Source organism: Pseudochaenichthys georgianus, chromosome 7 (genome assembly GCF_902827115.2).
Source record: "Pseudochaenichthys georgianus chromosome 7, fPseGeo1.2, whole genome shotgun sequence".
In the NCBI taxonomy this organism is placed as follows: Eukaryota; Metazoa; Chordata; class Actinopteri; order Perciformes; family Channichthyidae; genus Pseudochaenichthys; species Pseudochaenichthys georgianus.
Genome location: NC_047509.1, coordinates 6,960,287 through 6,979,742, shown reverse-complemented (window position 1 = coordinate 6,979,742; position 19,456 = coordinate 6,960,287). Strand labels below are relative to the sequence as shown.

Here is a 19,456-nt window from a genome sequence, read left to right as displayed (position 1 = left end):
GTCGCGTCAATCAGTGCGCGAGTCCGAGTCAAGTCACGAGTCCCGAAAATCGGCACTCAAGTCCGACTCGAGTCCGAGTCCAGGACTCGAGTACTCCATCTCTGGATGGAACCTTGAAAAAACTTACCTGGCAAGCTGAAGATCATCCATCCCCAAACCCTGGTTGCTCATTTTCACAACCTCACGCTGAGAGGTGGAAGAGGCGAGGTCAGCTTTACGTTTTCCAAACCATTCCGGGGGACCCCCCCGAGAGAAGAGTAGATATGAGATCTAATTTTGCACTGCTTTTTTGTTGTATTTTTGTATTTTATTATATATGTTGCATTGTTGGAGGAGCTCAGGTCAGAAAAATGTCATGGCCATTTCTACACTTTGTGCATATGACAATACAATCTTTGAATCCTAAAACCTTTGAATCATGTGGCTGCAGGCTGGTATCAACATAATGTAATAGGTTACTTTTTCTCCATGATACTGTCAGATGTCTTATGTAAAATAAGATTTCTGGTATTAATTAATTTCTACTTTATTTCTTTGTTCTTCTATTATTCCAAGAGTAAACATTCACCAGAGTGACACAACCATAAGTTTTCTTAATAATCGAATAATATTGTTTATGTGGCATATATTGGCGGCAAATTACATTTATTTGAAAAGTATTAAACAATCTATCTATTATCAAAATAGTTGCCTATTATTATTTTTTTGTTGATCATTTAATTTAATGATTGTCTCACATTGAATTATGAGATCTCATGTGGCTGCAGGGAAAAAAATAATGCAATAGTCTTTCTTTTTCTCCATGATACTGTCAGATGTCTTTTTGTAAAATCTGTTTTCTGGTATTAATTCATTCTGAGCTAGATTTCTACTTCCTTTTTCTTGAGGGTAGAAATCCACCGGAGTGACACAACTACAAGTTTTCTTAATAATATAATAATATTGTTTATGTGGCATATATCGGCAGCAAATAACATTTATTGGAAAATGATTTAACAATCAATCTATTATCCGACAATACATTCTAAATAATGCTTTTCTATTTAATATTTTTTTACTTATGAGCAATACAATTAAGAACGAAATAATTTACAGCTTGTAAATTTGAATAAAGGAATTCAATTAAATAGTGACGAGAAGCAGCAGAAAATGGCAACACCCAAGTTTCTATGTCCTATTCTCACATGAGTGTTGAATATACATTTTGAAACACATGTTTATATTGCATAAAACCTGTGTTGGCGTTCCTGGATTTCTACACCACTCCCCACTACCAACTGAGGATGTCCTGTCGTGTGTGTGTGTGTGTGTGTGTGTGTGTGTGTGTGTGTGTGTGTGTGTGTGTGTGTGTGTGTGTGTGTGTGTGTGTGTGTGTGTGTGTGTGTGTGTGTGTGTGTGTGTGTGTGTGTGTGTGTGTGTGTGTGTGTGTGTGTGTGTGTGTGTGTGTGTGTGTGTGTGTGTGTGTTCATGAGAAATGGGAGGGGAGAACCTCCTGCTGCTTGATTGCTCAGATATCCTTTAACATCAGAGCTGGAAGGAGTCATCTGGTGGCTTCAGGCTTCACTCAGAAACACAGCAAGGCCTCAGGAGGGACCCTCACCCTAACCCTCTTCATCTACACAAAGCGGCTCTTCACAACAAGGTACAGTAATATATTTTGTTGTGATGTAACAACCTTTTCCACCATACATATTTCTAAATAAAATGGAAAGCCTATCCACTCGAGGTCAAAGTCTAACTTTAGCTATTCAAGCCTCTTGCAAGAGTCTTGCAAGTCGAGGGTTACCATTTAGACATCAGACTTTTAGTGGCATTATGGGTAATGTAGGCGTCATGCTTTTCTTAGAGAGAGAAAAGGCATGTACACTACAGTAATAAAAAAGTTCTTGATATTCAGTCCTTTGTGAGTACAACAGTGTTGCTAAATATGTCCAGTATTCTACTCTTTAAAGGGCCATCCTGCAGTATTTCGGGGAACAATACGCAGAAATGTAATAAAATATATAGAACTATGTTTATATTAGTGTAACATATAAAGATAGGGGAAAGGGTCCTCATCATGGAGTCTGAATACATGTTGCACCACCATGTTCCTACATTGGTTTAGAAAGGACAAATCAAATGCTCTCTAGACAGTGTATTTCACGCTTTTATGCTACCTGAAGTTGTTCTACGACATGCTTGTAAAGCTGCGGTAACACGCCTCCTGAGATGTATTGTTTTTAAAATATTGCTATGTCTGGGATGGCCTTAAAGTTGGTGAAAGATACAATGGTCTCTCAAAGGGACAGATTAGCCTTTATTCAGTTCGGCTGAAATCTGCAATCAAAACACCAGATGTCGCCAAATCCAACCCACTGCTCCTTTTAATGACAAAATGTGCAATGAGTCAGCAAGTATAACTTATAAACTAAAACAAATATTTACTCACAGCACCAGTGGCGGTTCTAGACCAATTTGACTGTGGGGGGCCACTGGGGGGCCAGTTATTTTCTGAGGGGGGCACAATAAATGCAGGACGAAAAAGAGAACTAGACAGTATGAAGTAATTGCGCATTAGAAAACAATGCAATACCGTTATTGGTATTTGTTTCAGTACACTTATTTATTTCAGATAGATCTTATAGTTATTACTGTTAGCTTCAGCTTAAGTTATAGTGCAATGTTTGCACTAACACCATATTTATATAAAAATAAAGGCAATGAACAGTTACATCTCTACTTTACATAAGGGTGTCTGGAAAATCTCACATTACAGCAACAAAATCCTGCGGTTTTTGGCAAACCGAGTACCAGAAAATATACATTCAAAAAAAGCAAAACTTTTCATTGTTAGGGGGGCCACAGGGGGGTCAAAGGTCAGTGTTAGGGGGGCACTGCCCCCCCCCCCCTAGAACCGCCCCTGCACAGCACCTCAAAGTGAGACATTTATAACTTCCATTTGTCGTTTTTTGCTTCTTCTCATATGTTGAGGCTTTAATATCCGACTCTCAAACTACTTTTTGTAATATTCCAACCCAGCACGTCTCCCACCCTCCTCCTGAGTTTCTATTGTGTAACATAATCAGATTAACCCCAGAATAAACCTGAACTATTTCCAGTTATATGAAACAGTTTTCCCTCTGCTTTTCACTCCAGACCATGAGCGCTCAAGAGCACAACGCCACGCTGGATTTATATAATGACACATTATGGTTCATCCACTGCACCATCAACCTGGATTCTGTCGGAGACTACCGGCGCATCGCCCTCTTCCTCATCTACCTTTTCATCTTCATGGTGGGCCTGCTGGAGAATGTGCTGGTCATCTGGGTCAACTGGCGCCGACGCCACTCGGCCAACGGGGTCCTGTTCTGCATCCTCAACGTGAGCCTGTCGGACCTCATGATGATCGTGACCATGCCGTTCTTCATGATGGAGGTGACCATGGACAAGGTCTGGCTGTGGGGACGCTTCCTCTGCAAGGTGACCTACCTCGTCTACGCGGTCAACTTCTACAGCAGCTCCTTCTTCCTGGCCCTCATGACCGCGGAGCGTTATCTGTCCCTGACCAGACCCTCGTTTCCCGCCTTCTTCCCTGTGCTGGGCCGTCGCCGCTGGGTGCTCTGTGGAGGCCTTTGGGTGCTCTCCTTGTTCCTGGCGCTGCTGGAGAACGTCCACGTGGATCTTCTGGAGTGGGACGAGCCGGGCTGCTACATGTTGCCTGAACACAACTTCACAGAGTGGTTTGTCACCGTGGGTTTCCTCTGTCTGGTCTTCCAGTTCTTGGGCCCCGCCGCCGTCATCATCACCTGCAACGTGCTGATTGCTCGTGCGGTTCGGACGGCGCCGGATGTTCAGGGCCGGCGGGACGTGTGGCTGGTTCACGTTTACTCCCTGGTGTTCGTCTTGTGCTGGTTGCCCTACCACTTCGTCATGTTCCTGATGATCGTGGATGACATCGACCCCTTCATCTTCAGCTGCAACACGATGGAGGTGCTGTACTTCTCATTCAGTGTGGTGCACAGCCTGTCTCTTTTTCACTGCGTGGCAAACCCCATCCTCTACAACTTCCTCAGCAAGAGCTTCCGAGACAACCTGGTCAACACCGTGCTGAGCCAGTTACCCAGAGATGGAGCCGGGAACCAGCTGGGAGCCGGGACCAACGCTCCCAACGGAGGAGGGGGAGACCCGGGGAAGCAACGCAAGTTAAGTAACGCCAGCACCAGCCAGTCCGATGTTGCATCATAAATAAAAAGAAGCGAGATGAGAAAATTTCACGAGACGTTTTCTAGGAAAGATTTGACAGAACTGAATGGACATTGTGCAGATCATCTCTTTGGTCAGAGACTCATTGTGATGTTTGTTACAGCCTCACTCTCATAATCCATTTCCTGTTATGATTTTGGTTTTTTATCATGTATCTGATCACAGAGGAAGGCAGGAAATGTTTGAAGTGCTTTTTTGTTGTTGTTTAAAGCTGCTCAACTCCCACAGAACTCATGGCAGTCTCCAAGGTCTCCTGGCACAGAATAACCGTGCCACAGCAGGAATGTGTGAAAACAAAGCTGATCGTGCCAGATAATCCTCATAAACATCTTGTGTTTAATTTTCAACAGATAAATCATTACTTCATTCTTATTTATCTGTTTCAGGATGCTGCTGTAGTCTAAAATGCCTGTAACATGTAATAAAACTTCATAAAACACTGTTTGCATGTAAGCTGCAAAACCTGAGCTTGCACTTTATCACAAAGAGCAGAAACGAGCTTTCAGGACGTGAATGTTTTTAAGCCTAAGTTTATTTTGCTAATGAGACATTTTGCTGCTCTTGCACTTAGTTATCTCCCTTCTCACAGTCTTTATTACATTTACTTACATTGCTGTCCATCTGGAATGTGTCACTTTCAACAGTTTAAATGATAAGGAGGCAGAAAAAGGAAAAGGGGGTGTTCGTCCACACATGGCACAATAGCAGGAAGAGACCCCAGGGGCAAAGGTCACGTGCCCCTGGAAGCAGGAGGTTCACAAAACTGCGCACATTTCTTCAAGTTCATCACTGAAAATCTGATGATGGGTGTTTTTTGTGTGGTTCAGGACACTCTAAAAGGTAGTTTAAAACAGATAAAAACATCATCAGGGGTGACAACAGTCTTTCAAAAGGCATTTATTTAATTATTTTTAAGAAACCATATTTTTACCATATAAGGCCAACATTCAAACATAGCTTGAAAAGCAGATATGTATAAAGGCAAATAACAGTTACACTGCCATCATAAATATGAGGTAAGACACATATCACACAGAAAGGTGATGGGCATTTAAATATCTCTATAACACGCTCTAAACAAGTGAACACAGCATGTGGCTGAAATGCACATTCTAAAATCATATAGAAGGAAGCATTATTCAACATAAAACAACACGTTTCATGATTCAATGACAAATAAAAAGCACTCTTAAGTGGATGGTCATGCTGTACCTGTGGTGTCAAAAATGTAACTTCAAAAAGTGTGAACATAGTGACAATGAGGTGCTACTTTAATAACAGTGTAATTATCAACCACTGACATAAAAACCTATCCTCATATTAAAGTTATAAAGTTACAGACTCAATCGGAGTAGATACATATGATACACTGCCATCAAGTGGTTGCTTTTTATCTTAGTTCACCTCAGACTCAATGAACAGCATCTGACAGATTATAGCCTATATGTCCACTACGCTCTGAAAGTATAAACATGTACCTTCCCGGATATTCCGGAATAAGACCCAAATATATATATATATATTTATTATTATTTTATATATATATATATATATATATATATATATAGGCTATATGAAACATTTTTATTTATTTGTATTCTTACCTGAAGAGAATGAGGTTATGTGTTTGTTTGTATTTTGTTGTGTGACCAAGCCGACTGTTTAAGTCTTGTTGTTGTAATGTATCATATGTTATGTGATCTACACAACTGTAATGTGACACTGTCAATCACAACCGCTCTGTCATCTCTGTTTAATTTGTGTACGAAAATCAATGAACAAAGTTTATAAAAAATAAAGTATAAACATGTTAAAGCAACACACTCTCACTCCATAAACGTCCAGGAGCGACGCTTGGTCAGGGTCCCGTGGCGTGCAGTTGTGACGCTCCTAGGCTCCTTCAGCTTCATAAAGGGACGCAAATAGCTTTCATCTGATTGCAATGTATTCCCATCTGCAGCGGGATTTGACCAACCTGATCTCACCAGAATGCGTGACTCCACGTCGACTCCTTAACACTGCATTGCGTGGTGGACTCACGAACTGTGTTACATTTACGTGTTGGCACCACGCAAACAACCCCAATGTAAAGTGAATGAGGCTCCTTTGTCGTGGTGCACACACACATTTCTACAACGTCCTGCAGTGAGCTTTTATTCTATAAAACGTTTTTAAAATCTACTTTATAGCTTTTAGTAACTCGCGGGAGGCTTCTTTTATTTTATTTGTATTCATAATAATTTTTATTTTTCGTCAGAATGTATTATGGTGCATTATTTACGATTTTTTGTTCTCAAAAAACAGTGCATTGTGTGTAATACAACTGTGATTTTTATTAAATTAGTTAGTTTTTAAGGAAGGCCAGAGCTTCAGCTGTGTCCAATAGATTGTTCCCTTTAGTTAACGTTTTTTAAAAGAACATTATATTCCGATTTGATCCTGTCCCCTTTATAGAGAGGCGAAGTCCCTCCCTTTCCGGGAGCCTCCATGGGACCCCGGAAGCGTAAAATTTTACATTGAAGTCAATGGAGAGAGAAAGGTTATCTTTTGATCCCGTTTGAATTGTGCCACGAATGACACATATGATGTTTGTCAATTTAAAAGAATATTTTGCAAGTCAAAAAAATTAAAATGTGTCGTAAAACTGTGAAGTTACACATTTTTTTGTGTGAAACCGCTGAGTGAACTACAGGTCTCTTGGTCTCGCACAATACGCGTCACCATCACAAAGACGGCCGTCACGTTAGCAAATTTCACCTGTTTCTTTCAGAATGAGAATAAAAGTATAAAACGAGGTGACTACAAGTCTGGACACGTTGAGAGCTGTACATACACGAAAGGGGAGTTATTCGGTTCTGTAAGAGCAGCGGGACCGGCTTTACAAGATGTTGGTGAGTAATATGAGTGCAATGTGTAACGTTAATGTCAGCTAGCTAACATTAGCTAACAAGGTACACTAACGTGTTTTGTTTCAGTAACTAGTGTTCTCCTTTAGAACTTCGTGGTCTGTGTGTGCTGTGGATAACATTAGTGTTCACAAGAACAAGGTAAACTCCCGTGTTTTGTTTTAGTTGCTCTTCAGATTGAAGCGGCCAGTTTTATATCGACTATACAGGATATTCTATACTGTATGTGTGATCTCCTTTTACATCTCGATGTGTCATTTGAGTTTATTTGCTGTGTGTAGATTCAAGGATTTTGGTGACATGAACATGACCATCGCGGAGGCAGTCCAGTTACCATCCTTCTGTCTCTGTGAGGAGGGTGGGTCATATCACCCATACTGGCACCAGGTCCAAGGGCATCTGCACATCACAGACCGGAGTCTCTGCTACTTTGTTGTGTGGACCACGAAGGAGGCGATCATCATCCCCATCCCCAAAGACCCTGCATGGCATGGAAATCTCCTCCTCCTGGAACAATTCTACACCCAGCATATGCTCCCTGTGTTGGCCAGTAGAGAGGAGGACATTTAAATAAACATACTCTTAACACCCTCAGACTCTGCGTTGTGTTCCGTATGTGTGATGGGGTGTTATGCAGAGGGGAGGAAAACAGGACACAGCAGATTGGGATTGTGGTGGAGATGCTGAGCAGTTATTTAATTAATTGTAATTATTATTATACTGCGTGCTTCTTAGTTATTTTGCTGTAACATGGATCTGTATGTAACTCTATATTCACTTGTTATCTACCACACTTCCTTCTACATCATACACCATCATTATACATGATGGTGTATATAGGATATATATATTTGTATACATTACATATCTGTAAATTGTATAATTTAATTTTTCGTATTTGGGATTGTTGGAAACGTCTTTTTGATCTCTCTGTCTATAAACACAAACTGAGTAAGATTGACAATAAAGTTGACTTTGAAAAATATATATATTCTTTATGAAAATAGTTGACTGTTGGAGAAATGAATCCAAATGAAACGTTGGACTGAACTACAACTCCGCCTTTAAATCTCTACGGACTGTTTTTCAGTGGGATGGCAAGTTCCTATCTTTAAACATTTATTAGTTTTTTCTCAGAACAGATTTGATTTTCTGAAGTTAATTTAACTTAACCATGTAAGGTCATTATTAAAAGGTACAATCAATTTGTTTAGGGTTGAATAAAATAATGAAAAACATTCATTTGGATAATTTACTGACAGAATAAGAAACTCAATGATGCTCTACTCACCTGTTCCTTTTTATAAAGTGAAACAGTTGAAACGATAGATTTTTAGTAAACTTAAAAACAACCTTCTCCAAAAGCTATCAAGGAATATACCGAATACTTATTTTAGAACGTTATTACATATTATTTGTATATAGTTTGAATGATCCATAATTGACAGAAGCTTGTGTTTACACTGACCCGTTACTCATATATTAATGTCTTTGTAACTTCAGTAAACCACTACCTCACTCATTTCTTTCATTCATCACAGTTCAGTAAACTAAGTGACACATGAACCAGTTGAATCATTATAATAACGTAGGATTGTAACTCTTTGAAACTGTAGGTGGCTCTTAAAAGAGCCGTTGTGTTTGGGTGTGCTGGTCTCAGGTCAGTCTAAGCCCTCTCTCGCGGATGCAGCTGGATGTCCTTGGGCATGATAGTGACCCTCTTTGCTTGGTTCATCTTACTGGGGGCAGCTACATGGATGTCGGTGCAGTCCACAGTCATTGTGCAGTTGAAGGCAGAATGGATGAAGGCAGAATGAATGTATTATTGACTCCGAATGAAGCACAACTTCATGTCATACAATACATTGACTTTATTTGTAATTGTGTAAAAACATATGAGCATTGATTAGCAAGCAGGACCTGCAGGAACAGAGCACGGTGATGGATGGAGCTGGGAAGAGAGAAGAATAAAGAAAACATATCAACTTCATTTTCGGATATTAAAAATTCAATTTCAAAACAAGTTGCCGCTCCTACAGTTCTCTAGTGTGTAAAGATGATTTCACTTGACCTATGCAAAATATCACACTCAATACATGTGTGTCTCTGGGGGGTGCATTGTGCCTTTGATGTATATAAATAATATACCATAACCAAATACTATTACGTACAGTGGAAATCAGGTTGCCAGAGCAGGTCAGTGTGCATGTTCCTCAGGGTCTCAGCAGTTACAGGTGAGGGAAAGGAAATAAAAGAGAAAAAGGTCAGTAACAACACTTTAAAGTAACACAACAGTAACACTTTGAATAATTATCCCTTCTAATAATTTTCTCTCAGTAATCACTCAACTACTGTCTTTCCAACAAACAGATTGACTCACCCTTACTGTCATCACAATGAAACACGTCCAGAAGAATCTGTCATGCAAAGCTCCCTGCCTGCCTTCGACTCTCCCTGACTGCTTCCTTAGCACCCGGTGGATGGCGCAGTAGGCTACTCTTCAAATGTTTCACGAAATACTTACCATCTACTCTTACTTCATGTAATAAAATAATAACTTCATGGTAAGGCTACTAAAAATGACAAGGCTAAGTAATGTGATGCTAACTAACGTGCTCGCTACTCGTCGCTACTAGCTAGGTAGCTAACTTGACTATATGTTCCATGCACAACATGTATATTACGGTACCTGATATGTCTGATCCAGCGACTCCTGGTCCTTTCATCAGACGGGAAGCGATAGAACGAGCAAGTGGTTTGATCACTTATGTGGTTACAACCTGGTACAAAGCACACATGCATCTTGTAAAAGTGAATTTATTTTTAGCAATCTCTTATTTATTGGAGGGAATAAATCGGTTATGAGATCTTCTTCTTCTTCTTCGCTTTAATTACGAGTCGCAACCCCTTGGAGCATTATCGCCTGTGACATCACTTACGCGAGCCAGAATGGGATTTGGGATTTGTAGTCTTTGTAGTCGCGTATTTTTCATAGTCTTATATTTCAACAGTTTTACGACAAAATGTGACTTTTTTGACATGGAACTTATTGTTTAAGATTGACAAACATCATATGTGTAGTTCGTGGCACAATTCAAACGGGATCAAAAGATACGTTTTCTCTCTCCATTGAATTCAATGTTAATTTTTCGCTTCCGGGGTCCCATGGGCCGGAAGTAGATGGGCGTGACTTCGCCTCTCTATTGTATTACGGAGAGCAATGTGAGCGTCCATTCCCATTGGATAACGGAGGATTTTACACCCGGAAGTAAGTATACTCTTTACTGTCGATTGATTTTACAGTGATATCTGCACTACTCATCGACTAAAAAACACCAGATTATCCTTGTTGATTACACAACATTGATTGGTTTAAATTGTGTACAATGCTTTTGTAATTTTCCCCTTCGATTCTGAGAAACAAATATGTGTTCAGTTTAGGATGGCCAAAGACACTACACTACCCAGAATCCTCAGCTATCGTTTGGGACTACACCATGTGCTTTGCTTGACAAACCCCGTGATTTGTCCTCAAGCTCTGTGATTGGATGTTGGAGTGGCAGTGCGCGAAGTTTACGCTGAGCGACAAACAGCATATTGAAATGGAATGAAACCCATGACGGCACACAATTCAAAACAGTAATCGAACGTCTCCTACCCCCCCCCCCCCCCCTTAGGTCACAGGCTCCTCCAACAGTGCAACACAATAAAACAGATACACGGAAAAAATTGGAATATGATATATTAGACAAATCATTTCTAAGTAGCAGCCAGATTAATGCTATGGATGTTATTTCAAAGTTCAGGTGTTTAATAGTCTTATGGCCTGTGGGATGAAACTGTCCCTGAGTCTGGTGGTTTTAGTCCGGATGTAAGATAAGATAAGATAAGATAAGATGGTACTTTATTGATCCCAATTTGGGGCATTTTACAATAAAACAAAACTACAAATAAACAAGAATAGGAAAAAAAGAAAATAGAAAATATACGTGTTGAAATAGAAAATATACATGTAGATATTATATATGCAAATATACATATTCAATATATATGACAATGGAATATGGAATATCAAATATTGAACAGATTATATATGTGTAAAATGTACAGCAAGGTTGTATTACAAGAGAAACTATGGAGCAGAGAGTTCTCTTCCAGCCAGAGGTGATTTATTGGAGTTATTGCAGTGGGCAGGAATGTGTTCCTGTATCGGTCCTTGTCAGCAGTCTGTTGGAGAAGGAGCTCTGTTGACTGTCCAGCTGCAGGTGGAGAGGATGGGTGGGTTATCCATCATGGACAACAGCCTGTTCAGTGTCCTCCTCTCCACCACAGCTTCAAAGGGGTCCAGCTTGATGCCGATGACAGACCCAGCTTTCCCGATCAGTTTATTGATCCTGCTGGTGTCACCGGCTCTGATGCTGCCCCCCCCCCCAGCAGACTGCAGCGAAGAAGAGTGCACTGGCCACAACAGACTAGAAGATCTCCAGCATCTTGCTGCACACGTGGAAGGATCTCAGCTTCCTCAGAAAATAGATGATGAGTTCCATTTATAAAGCACTTCATATTTGAATTCAAATCCCGAAGTGCTACAAGTAGTGAGCATGAACAGTATGAATAAACATTACACAACACGGTAGAATTAATTAAAAAAAGCAATACAAAAATAAAAAATAAATAAAAGGGTGATAAAAAGGTCTAGGCAAAGGCTCTTTTGAAGAGATGGGTTTTGAGGCCTTTTTTAAAAGCCTCCACGGTCTGTGGTGCTCTCATTTGGTCGGGGAGAGCATTCCACAGGCTGGGAGCAGCCGAGCAGAAGGCCCAAGTTCCTTGAGGTAGGGAGGGGCAGTTCCATGGACACACTGGTGGGTGAGGACGGAGACCTTGAATTCGATCCTCAGTTCCACGGGTAGCCAGTGTAGTGCTTTAAGGATGGGGGTGATGTGATCATATTTGCGCACCCTCATCAGGATCCTAGCAGCGCTGTTCTGGATGTATTGGAGCTTCTGGATGCTTTTGTTAGGGATCCCGATGAGGAGTGCATTGCAGTAGTCCAGCCTGGAGGAGACAAAGGCATGGACCAGCTTTTCGGCATCAGACAGAGTGAGTGTGGGGCGGAGTTTGGCGATGTTCCTGAGGTGGTAAAAGGAGTTCTTGCACAGCTGTTTAATGTGGGCCTCAAAGGTCAGATGGGCGTCCATTTTCACACCCAGGTTGGTGACTATTGAGGAGAGGGTAATGTCCTGGCCGGAGAAGGTGATGGTGGTGATGGTGGATGACCGAACCTGGTGTGGGGTGCCAACTATAATGGCTTCGGTCTTGGAGCTGTTGAGTTTCAGGAAGTTTTGTTTCATCCACGCCTGTATCTCCTCCAGGCAGGCAGTGAGTGTGGGTGAAGGCAAATAGAGTCTGCTCATCCCCGTTCTTGTACAAAGCGTCAGTGTTGATCCTCCAGTTCAGCCCATAAGTGCACTCCCAGGTACTTGTAGTCCTCCACAACAGCCACATCCTCTCCTAGAATGCGGCTGTTGTGCCAGACAGCAGCAGACAGAACAGTTTGTGACTGGGGTGATGGGGGTCTTTTATAATCCTGAGGGCTTTCTTTAAGGTTAACCTGGTATTTTTACTCCACTACATTTATTTTAGTTACTTTACAGATTCTCTGTACTCCCAAAGCGAGAGCTGTGTCCGGGTCCTCGGCAGTAAGTCGGACCCATTTCCGGTGAGGGTTGGCCTCCGCCAGGGCTGCGCTTTGTCACCAATCCTGTTTGTAATATACATGGATCGGATTTCGAGGCGTAGTCGTGGGGGGGGGGGGGTCTGCAGTTCGGTGGACTAAGGATTGCACCACTGCTTTTTGCAGATGATGTGGTTCTGATGGCTTCATCGGTCTGCGACCTTCAGCACTCACTGGATCGGTTCGCAACCGAGTGTGAAGCGGCTGGGATGAGGATCAGCACCTCCAAATCTGAGGCCATGGTTCTCAGCAGGAAACCGATGGACTGTCCACTCCAAGTAGGGAATGAGTCCTTACCCCAAGTGAAGGAGTTCAAGTATCTCGGGGTCTTGTTCTCGAGTGAGGGATCAATGGAGCGTGAGATGGGCCGGAGAATCGGAGCAGCGGGAGCGGTATTGCAGTCGCTTTACCGCACCGTTGTGACGAAAAGGGAGCTGAGCCGGAAGGCAAAGCTCTCTGTCTACCGGGCCATTTTCGTTCCTACCCTCACCTATGGTCATGAAGGATGGGTCATGACCGAAAGAACGAGATCGCGGATACAAGCGGCCGAGATGGGTTTCCTCCGCTGGGTGGCTGGTGTCTCCCTTAGAGATAAGGTGAGAAGTTCGGTCATCAGGGAGGGACTCGGAGTTGAGCCGCTCCTCCTTCGCGTCGAAAGAAGCCAGTTGAGGTGGTTCGGGCACCTAGTTAGGATGCCACCTGGGCGCCTCCCTAGGGAGGTGTTCCAGGCACGTCCAGCTGGGAAGAGACCAAGGGGTAGACCTAGGACCAGGTGGAGGGATTATATCTCTTCGCTGGCCTGGGAGCGCCTTGGGATCCCCCAGTCAGAGCTGGTTGATGTCGCCAGGGAAAAGAAAGTTTGGGGCTCTCTGCTGGAACTGCTACCCCCGCGACCCGACCACGGATAAGCGGGAGAAGATGGATGGATGGACTTTACAGATTCTGATTAATGATGTGAAATATAAACAACCCTTAAAGCAGACTTTAGTTACACCTGAGTAAAATACAGGGAAGGTGATTGTCAAGTGCCAACAATCAGGAGAGATATTTGATTGGAGGACTGGCTTATCTGAAGCCAGTTGAGTAGCACTTGAAATGTTTTGGCTCTATGAAACCTGATGTACTTATATGATTCTGTTTTCTTCAAGCTTGTATTGTGTTGGTCGAACGCACTTATTGTAAGTCGCTTTGGATAAAAGCGTCAGCTAAATGCAATGTAATGTAATCTAATTATTGTTGGTGCTTGAGAAGACTAAATATTTATCTGCAGATCCCTATAAAGTGTATATACATTACTCGTTTTTCTCTACAAATATTTAATTAAAAACTGTATATAATTGCTATTTTGGACATCCCTTTTCAAGATTTCAAAATTACTCTGAACGTGTAATAACGTGCTTTAACCAGTAGGAGGTATGGTTTAAAAACATAGGTTAAAAAGCTGTCAAGTTTACAGTGTTAACAAAATAAAATATACTGCTGTTTCTGGTTTAGTTTACGACGGATATATTCTGTTATTGTTTTGATATGTGTAACACAAAAGCAATGGAAAAACCCCACAGCAACACAGAAAAGATGGTCTTAACATGACCCAGCGGTCTAGTAGTTAATAAAAAACAATAATATCAAAACAAATTATTACTACTAACTTTATTGTGAAATTAAAACAGAACGGTAAAAGAATAGTTTCCGGTCTATTCTGAGGCCAGATCTCTGTAGATAAATAAAGAACTACGACAGATGTGTAATATTTACAATGCATTCATGTGATGACTTTCAAAGAGTAAAGCAAGCACTGCTGAATAAAGTATGATTTATCTTTTACGAAACGTTTTTTTCATATGGAATGCAGTTGGAGGTCAACCAATCACAGAGCTTGAGGCAACGCGGAACAATAGCTGAGGATTCTGGGTAGTGTAGTGTCTTCGGCCATCCTAAACTGAACAAATATTTGTTTCTCCGAATCGAAGGGGGAAATATAAAAGCATTGCACACAACTTAAACCAATCAATGTTATGTAATCAACAAGGATAATCTGGTGTTTTTGAGTTGATGAGTAATGCAGATATCACTGTGACATCAATCGACAGTAAGGGGAATACTTACTTCCGGGGTAAAATCCTCCGTTATCCAATGGGAATGGATGCTCACATTGCTCTCCGTAATACAATATAGGGTACATGATCAAATCGGAATATAATGTTCTTTTAAAAAACGTTAACTAAAAGGGAACAATCTATTGGACACAGCTGAAGCCCTGGCCTTCCTTAAAAACTAACTAATTTAATAAAAATCACAGTTGTATTACACACAATGCACTGTTTTTTGAGAACAAAAATTCGTAACTAATGTACCATAATACATTCTGACGAAAAATAAAAATGATTATGAATACAAATAAAATAAAAGAAGCCTCCCGTGAGTTACTACAAGCTATTAAGTAGATTTAAAAAACGTTTTATAGAATAAAAGCTCACTGCAGGACGTTGTAGAAATGCGTGTGTGCACTAGGGATGCCAGCGATTATTCGATTATTCTAATATTCGTTACAGTCTCCATAATCGAATATTATTTTTAAAAATCGATTTTATTTATATATTTCTTTTTTATTATTTAAATGTTTTTTATTATTATTTATGTTTTTTTTTTTTTTCTGGCTTAGTTTCAACCAAAATATATATATAAATATATATATGCTAATAATAGTAATAGTATTAATACTTGTAAATGGCCATTGGTCACACCACCAGTTTGTTTTACTGTAAACTTGGAGGAAGCCTGCGTGCAGAGCAGACTGCTGCTGCAGCAGCTACACACCGACCCCGCCCCCCCTCTCCCTCACACGTGCGACTAAAGATGAACAAAGCGGCAGGTAAAAAGAGTTCCTCCTCGTGGAACTACTTCGAACTTACAAGTCCAAAGGAAGTTAAATGCAAGCTCTGCGAAAAGACGTTGGTCTATCACAGCTCAACCTCAACAATGCGTTCGCATTTGAGTGCGAAGCACGCCAAAGAGGTTACAGAGAAAGACGCAGCACAGCTGGCCATTACCAACTTCACTTCAAGGCCACGTCGTTGTGATGACATGCTTGTTTGTTGTTTGTGCTGTTAAACATGTTACAGTAAAGACAACAACGGAATTCCTTTTGTCTGATTTTTTTTTTTTTTCTCGTCCTTTTTTTTTTTCTCCCGTGGGGGGGGGGGGGGGGTCGAATAATCGATTATTATTCGCCAGGGCTGCCGAATAATCGATTTTGAGCATGGTCAGTTTCTGGCAACCCTAGTGTGCACCACGACAAAGGAGCCTCATTCACTTTACATTGGGGTTGTTTGCGTGGTGCAGACACGTAAATGTAACAAAGTTCGTGAGTCCACCACGCAGGGGCGGCGCCAGGGGGTATCTAGGAGTTGCTATAGCAACTCCAACAATTGGCCTAGCAACGGCTTAGCAACCCCATTGTTTTGATATGAAAATGTATCATATTTATACACATTCTCGCAGCCCGTGAGAATGTGTATAAATATGATACATTTTCGCGGGATCTATCAGGGGCGGGTCGTTGTAATTTACTGCGTGAACTGTTACTTGGCTAATTCTCAGTAGATCGAAAATGGAAACATTTCTCACAGTCACAAGTCAGCGTAAACGACCGCGTTCTCCAACGGAGCCGGTCCAGACGGACAACCCTGCTATCCACAAGGATCCCGATGTTCACTATGAAAACCGGGAGGATTGGGACCACGAAGAACAGGTGCCCCCGCCAACTGACCCGCTGCACCCGCAGCAGCAGGACCAGCTAGCTGCTACCACGAGCTGCAGTGGAACTAGCGCTGCTCCTCTTGATCCATTGCCCTCATTTCCTCCACCCTGCTCTCTGCAGAGCTCCACTCCAGAATATACAAATTCTGCTAGTCAGTGATTCTCAGACACAGCGTCTCACCCTTTGAGCATCTCGGCAGAAATGAGCAGTCACTCCTCTCAGTTACAAATGGTCATTTTAAATGAATCAAGAATGTGTTGTATTTTCCGACATGGTGCATTGTTCGAGGCGTGCCGACAGTGAGATCTAACACGGGGAATTGTGAATGAGGAGAAGAGAACTGAGAATGAGGAGGAGGAGGAGGAGGAGGAGGAGGAGGAGGAGGAGGAGGAGAGTCACAGAATGAGGCCAGAGAGGAGGAAAAGTGCATTATTTAGGCAATGTTGTTGGTGGGAGTTAGGGAGAGACCACCCCTTCCAGGTGTGTATGTGTGTGCGTTTTCCGGTGTGTGTTACGTGAAAGTCATGAGTGTTACACTATTGATTGGTTCTGTAAATAAAGAGAACGTTTTCGACATTGAAGGCTTGAGTGATCTTGAATAGCGGTGAACGCTACAATATGAACAGTCTCGTGCTTGGCCCACTGGTATTGTTTGTTTATTTTGAAAATTAACTAGCAATGCCGTGCTGTCATATAGCAACTGCTAAGCTACTGCAGCAAAAAAATCCTGGCGCCGCCCATGCCACCACGCAATGCGGTGTTAATGAGTCGTGGTGGAGTCACGCATTCTGGTGAGACCAGGTTGGATTTGACGCTCATGGAAGCACGGCATTAGTTTGTGTCGGCGGCATTTAAAGGCAATGTGAGCGTCCATTCCCATTGGATAACAAAGAATTGCACAGCCGGAAGTAAGTATTCTCCTTACTGTCGATTGATTTTACAGTGATATCTGCACTACTCATCGACTAAAAAACACCAGATTGTCCTTGTTAATTACACAACATTGATTGGTTTAAATTGTGTGCAATGCTTTTGTATTTTTCCCCTTCGATTCAGAGAAACAAATATGTCTTTGGAGTTTAGGATGGCAGAAGACACTACACTACCCAGAAACCCCAGATATCGTTTAGGACTACACCATGTGCTCTGTTTGACAAACCCTTCTCAAGCTCTGTGATGTAATGAAACCCATCGCACACTATCCAAATCAGGCTCCTCCAACCGTGCAACACAATAAAACAGATACACAGAAAAAATAGTGCAAGTAAATACAAATAGGAAAGTAGTAAAAAGTTAAATAGTGCAATAAGAGTCAATATACAAGTGATTGGAATATGATATATTAGACAAATCCTTTCTAAGTAGCAGCCAGTTGAATGTTATGGATGTTGTTTCTAAGTTCAGGTGTTTAATAATCGTATAGCCTGTGGGATGAAACTGTCCCTGAGTCTGATGGTTTTAGTCCGGATGCTGCGGTACCGCCTGCCAGACGGCAGAAGACAGAACAGTTTGTGGCTGGGGTGATGGGGGTCTTTTATAATCCTGAGGGCTTTCTTTAAGGTTAACCTGGTATTTTTACTACATTTATTTTAATTACTTTACAGATTTGGATTAATGATGTGAAATATAAACAACCCTTAAATCAGACTTTAGTTACACCTGAGTCAAATTCAGTGAAGGTGATTGTCAAGTGCCAACAATCAGGAGAGATATTTGATTGTTGGTGCTTGAGAAGACAAAAAATGTATCTGCAGATCCCTATAAAGCATATTCATTACTCGTTATTCTCTAATTGTTCATCAAAAACGGTATATAATGGCTATTTTGCACATCTTTTTCAAGATTTCAAGATTTTCCAAGGTTTATTGAAATATCATATACACAACTACGGTGTAGTTATGCAATGATGAAAAACTTGGGTCATAGGTTCCTCAACAATTGAGACACATGCATTTCCCAACACATTTGGTCTACCTATGTGAGAGGGGTCTGCCTGCAGACCTCCACTCTCAGGACAGTTCCGGTATAGACCTCCACTCTCAGGACACCTCCACTGTCAGTACAGGAAGTGACGATTCTGACGTGTGCTAGCTAATAGTGATGCTAATTCCTAATAGTAGTATGTGAGTCGTTTGTACAGTGCTACTTATATGTTATGTAAAGCCTGCATACTTATATGTGTTTTATTTCTGTATTGTTACAGTTTTACAAAGTAGAAGAAGAACAGTAAAGTCAAGAAAGCAATGTCCCCGGGTGAAATAGCCAAAAAAATAATAAATAATAAAACCGGGGAAAATAGGCACTCGTGAGGCGGGCATGTCCCCTGTCAACTCCCGTTACATTCCTCCATGGTGTCATTTGAGCGAAAAACTTTTACGAGAACCAGGCTGAGGGGGTCAAAAGGGCTTGACCAAGGCCGACCCAAAGTGCACGGTGGGCGGACTCATCACCTCCGTGATGAGTCTCCATTGTGATTTGAAAAATGCCATCAAACGAGTCCTTCTGTGGGCGGGGAAAAAAACGTGTTCATCAGAATTATCACTTCCTGTGACAATGGAGGTGTCCTGAGAGTGCAGCCTGCACCGGAATTTTCCTGAGAGTGGAGGTCTGCAGGCAGGCTCCCATGACCTATGTTGCAAATGTATCATCTTTTCAATTTACACACGGCATCTATTGCACGTCTGTCCGTCCTGGGAGAGGGATCCCTCCTCTGTTGCTCTTCCTGAGGTTTCTCCCATTTTTCCGGGGCCGAAATCGTGTCATTTGCAGGAAACAACGTCTAAGGAACCTTAATATTTAATAAACTAT

General features: G+C 41.7%; 1 protein-coding gene across 1 annotated transcript; it reads left to right on the top strand.

Annotated features, from left to right (window-relative positions):
- The first annotated feature begins 1,519 nt into the window (after positions 1 to 1,519).
- On the top strand, positions 1,520 to 4,688 carry LOC117449558 (G-protein coupled receptor 182-like). The gene is made up of 2 exons (XM_034087313.2): positions 1,520 to 1,642; positions 3,139 to 4,688. Exon 2 carries the CDS (start codon positions 3,142 to 3,144, stop codon positions 4,228 to 4,230), a length of 1,089 nt encoding a protein of 362 aa, XP_033943204.1. The 5' UTR covers positions 1,520 to 1,642; positions 3,139 to 3,141; the 3' UTR covers positions 4,231 to 4,688.
- The last annotated feature ends 14,768 nt before the right edge of the window (positions 4,689 to 19,456 follow it).

Excerpts from the sequence above, each read along its gene's own strand:
- LOC117449558 (XM_034087313.2), top strand. The coding sequence starts at position 3,142 with ATGAGCGCTCAAGAGCACAACGCCACGCTGGATTTATATAATGACACA.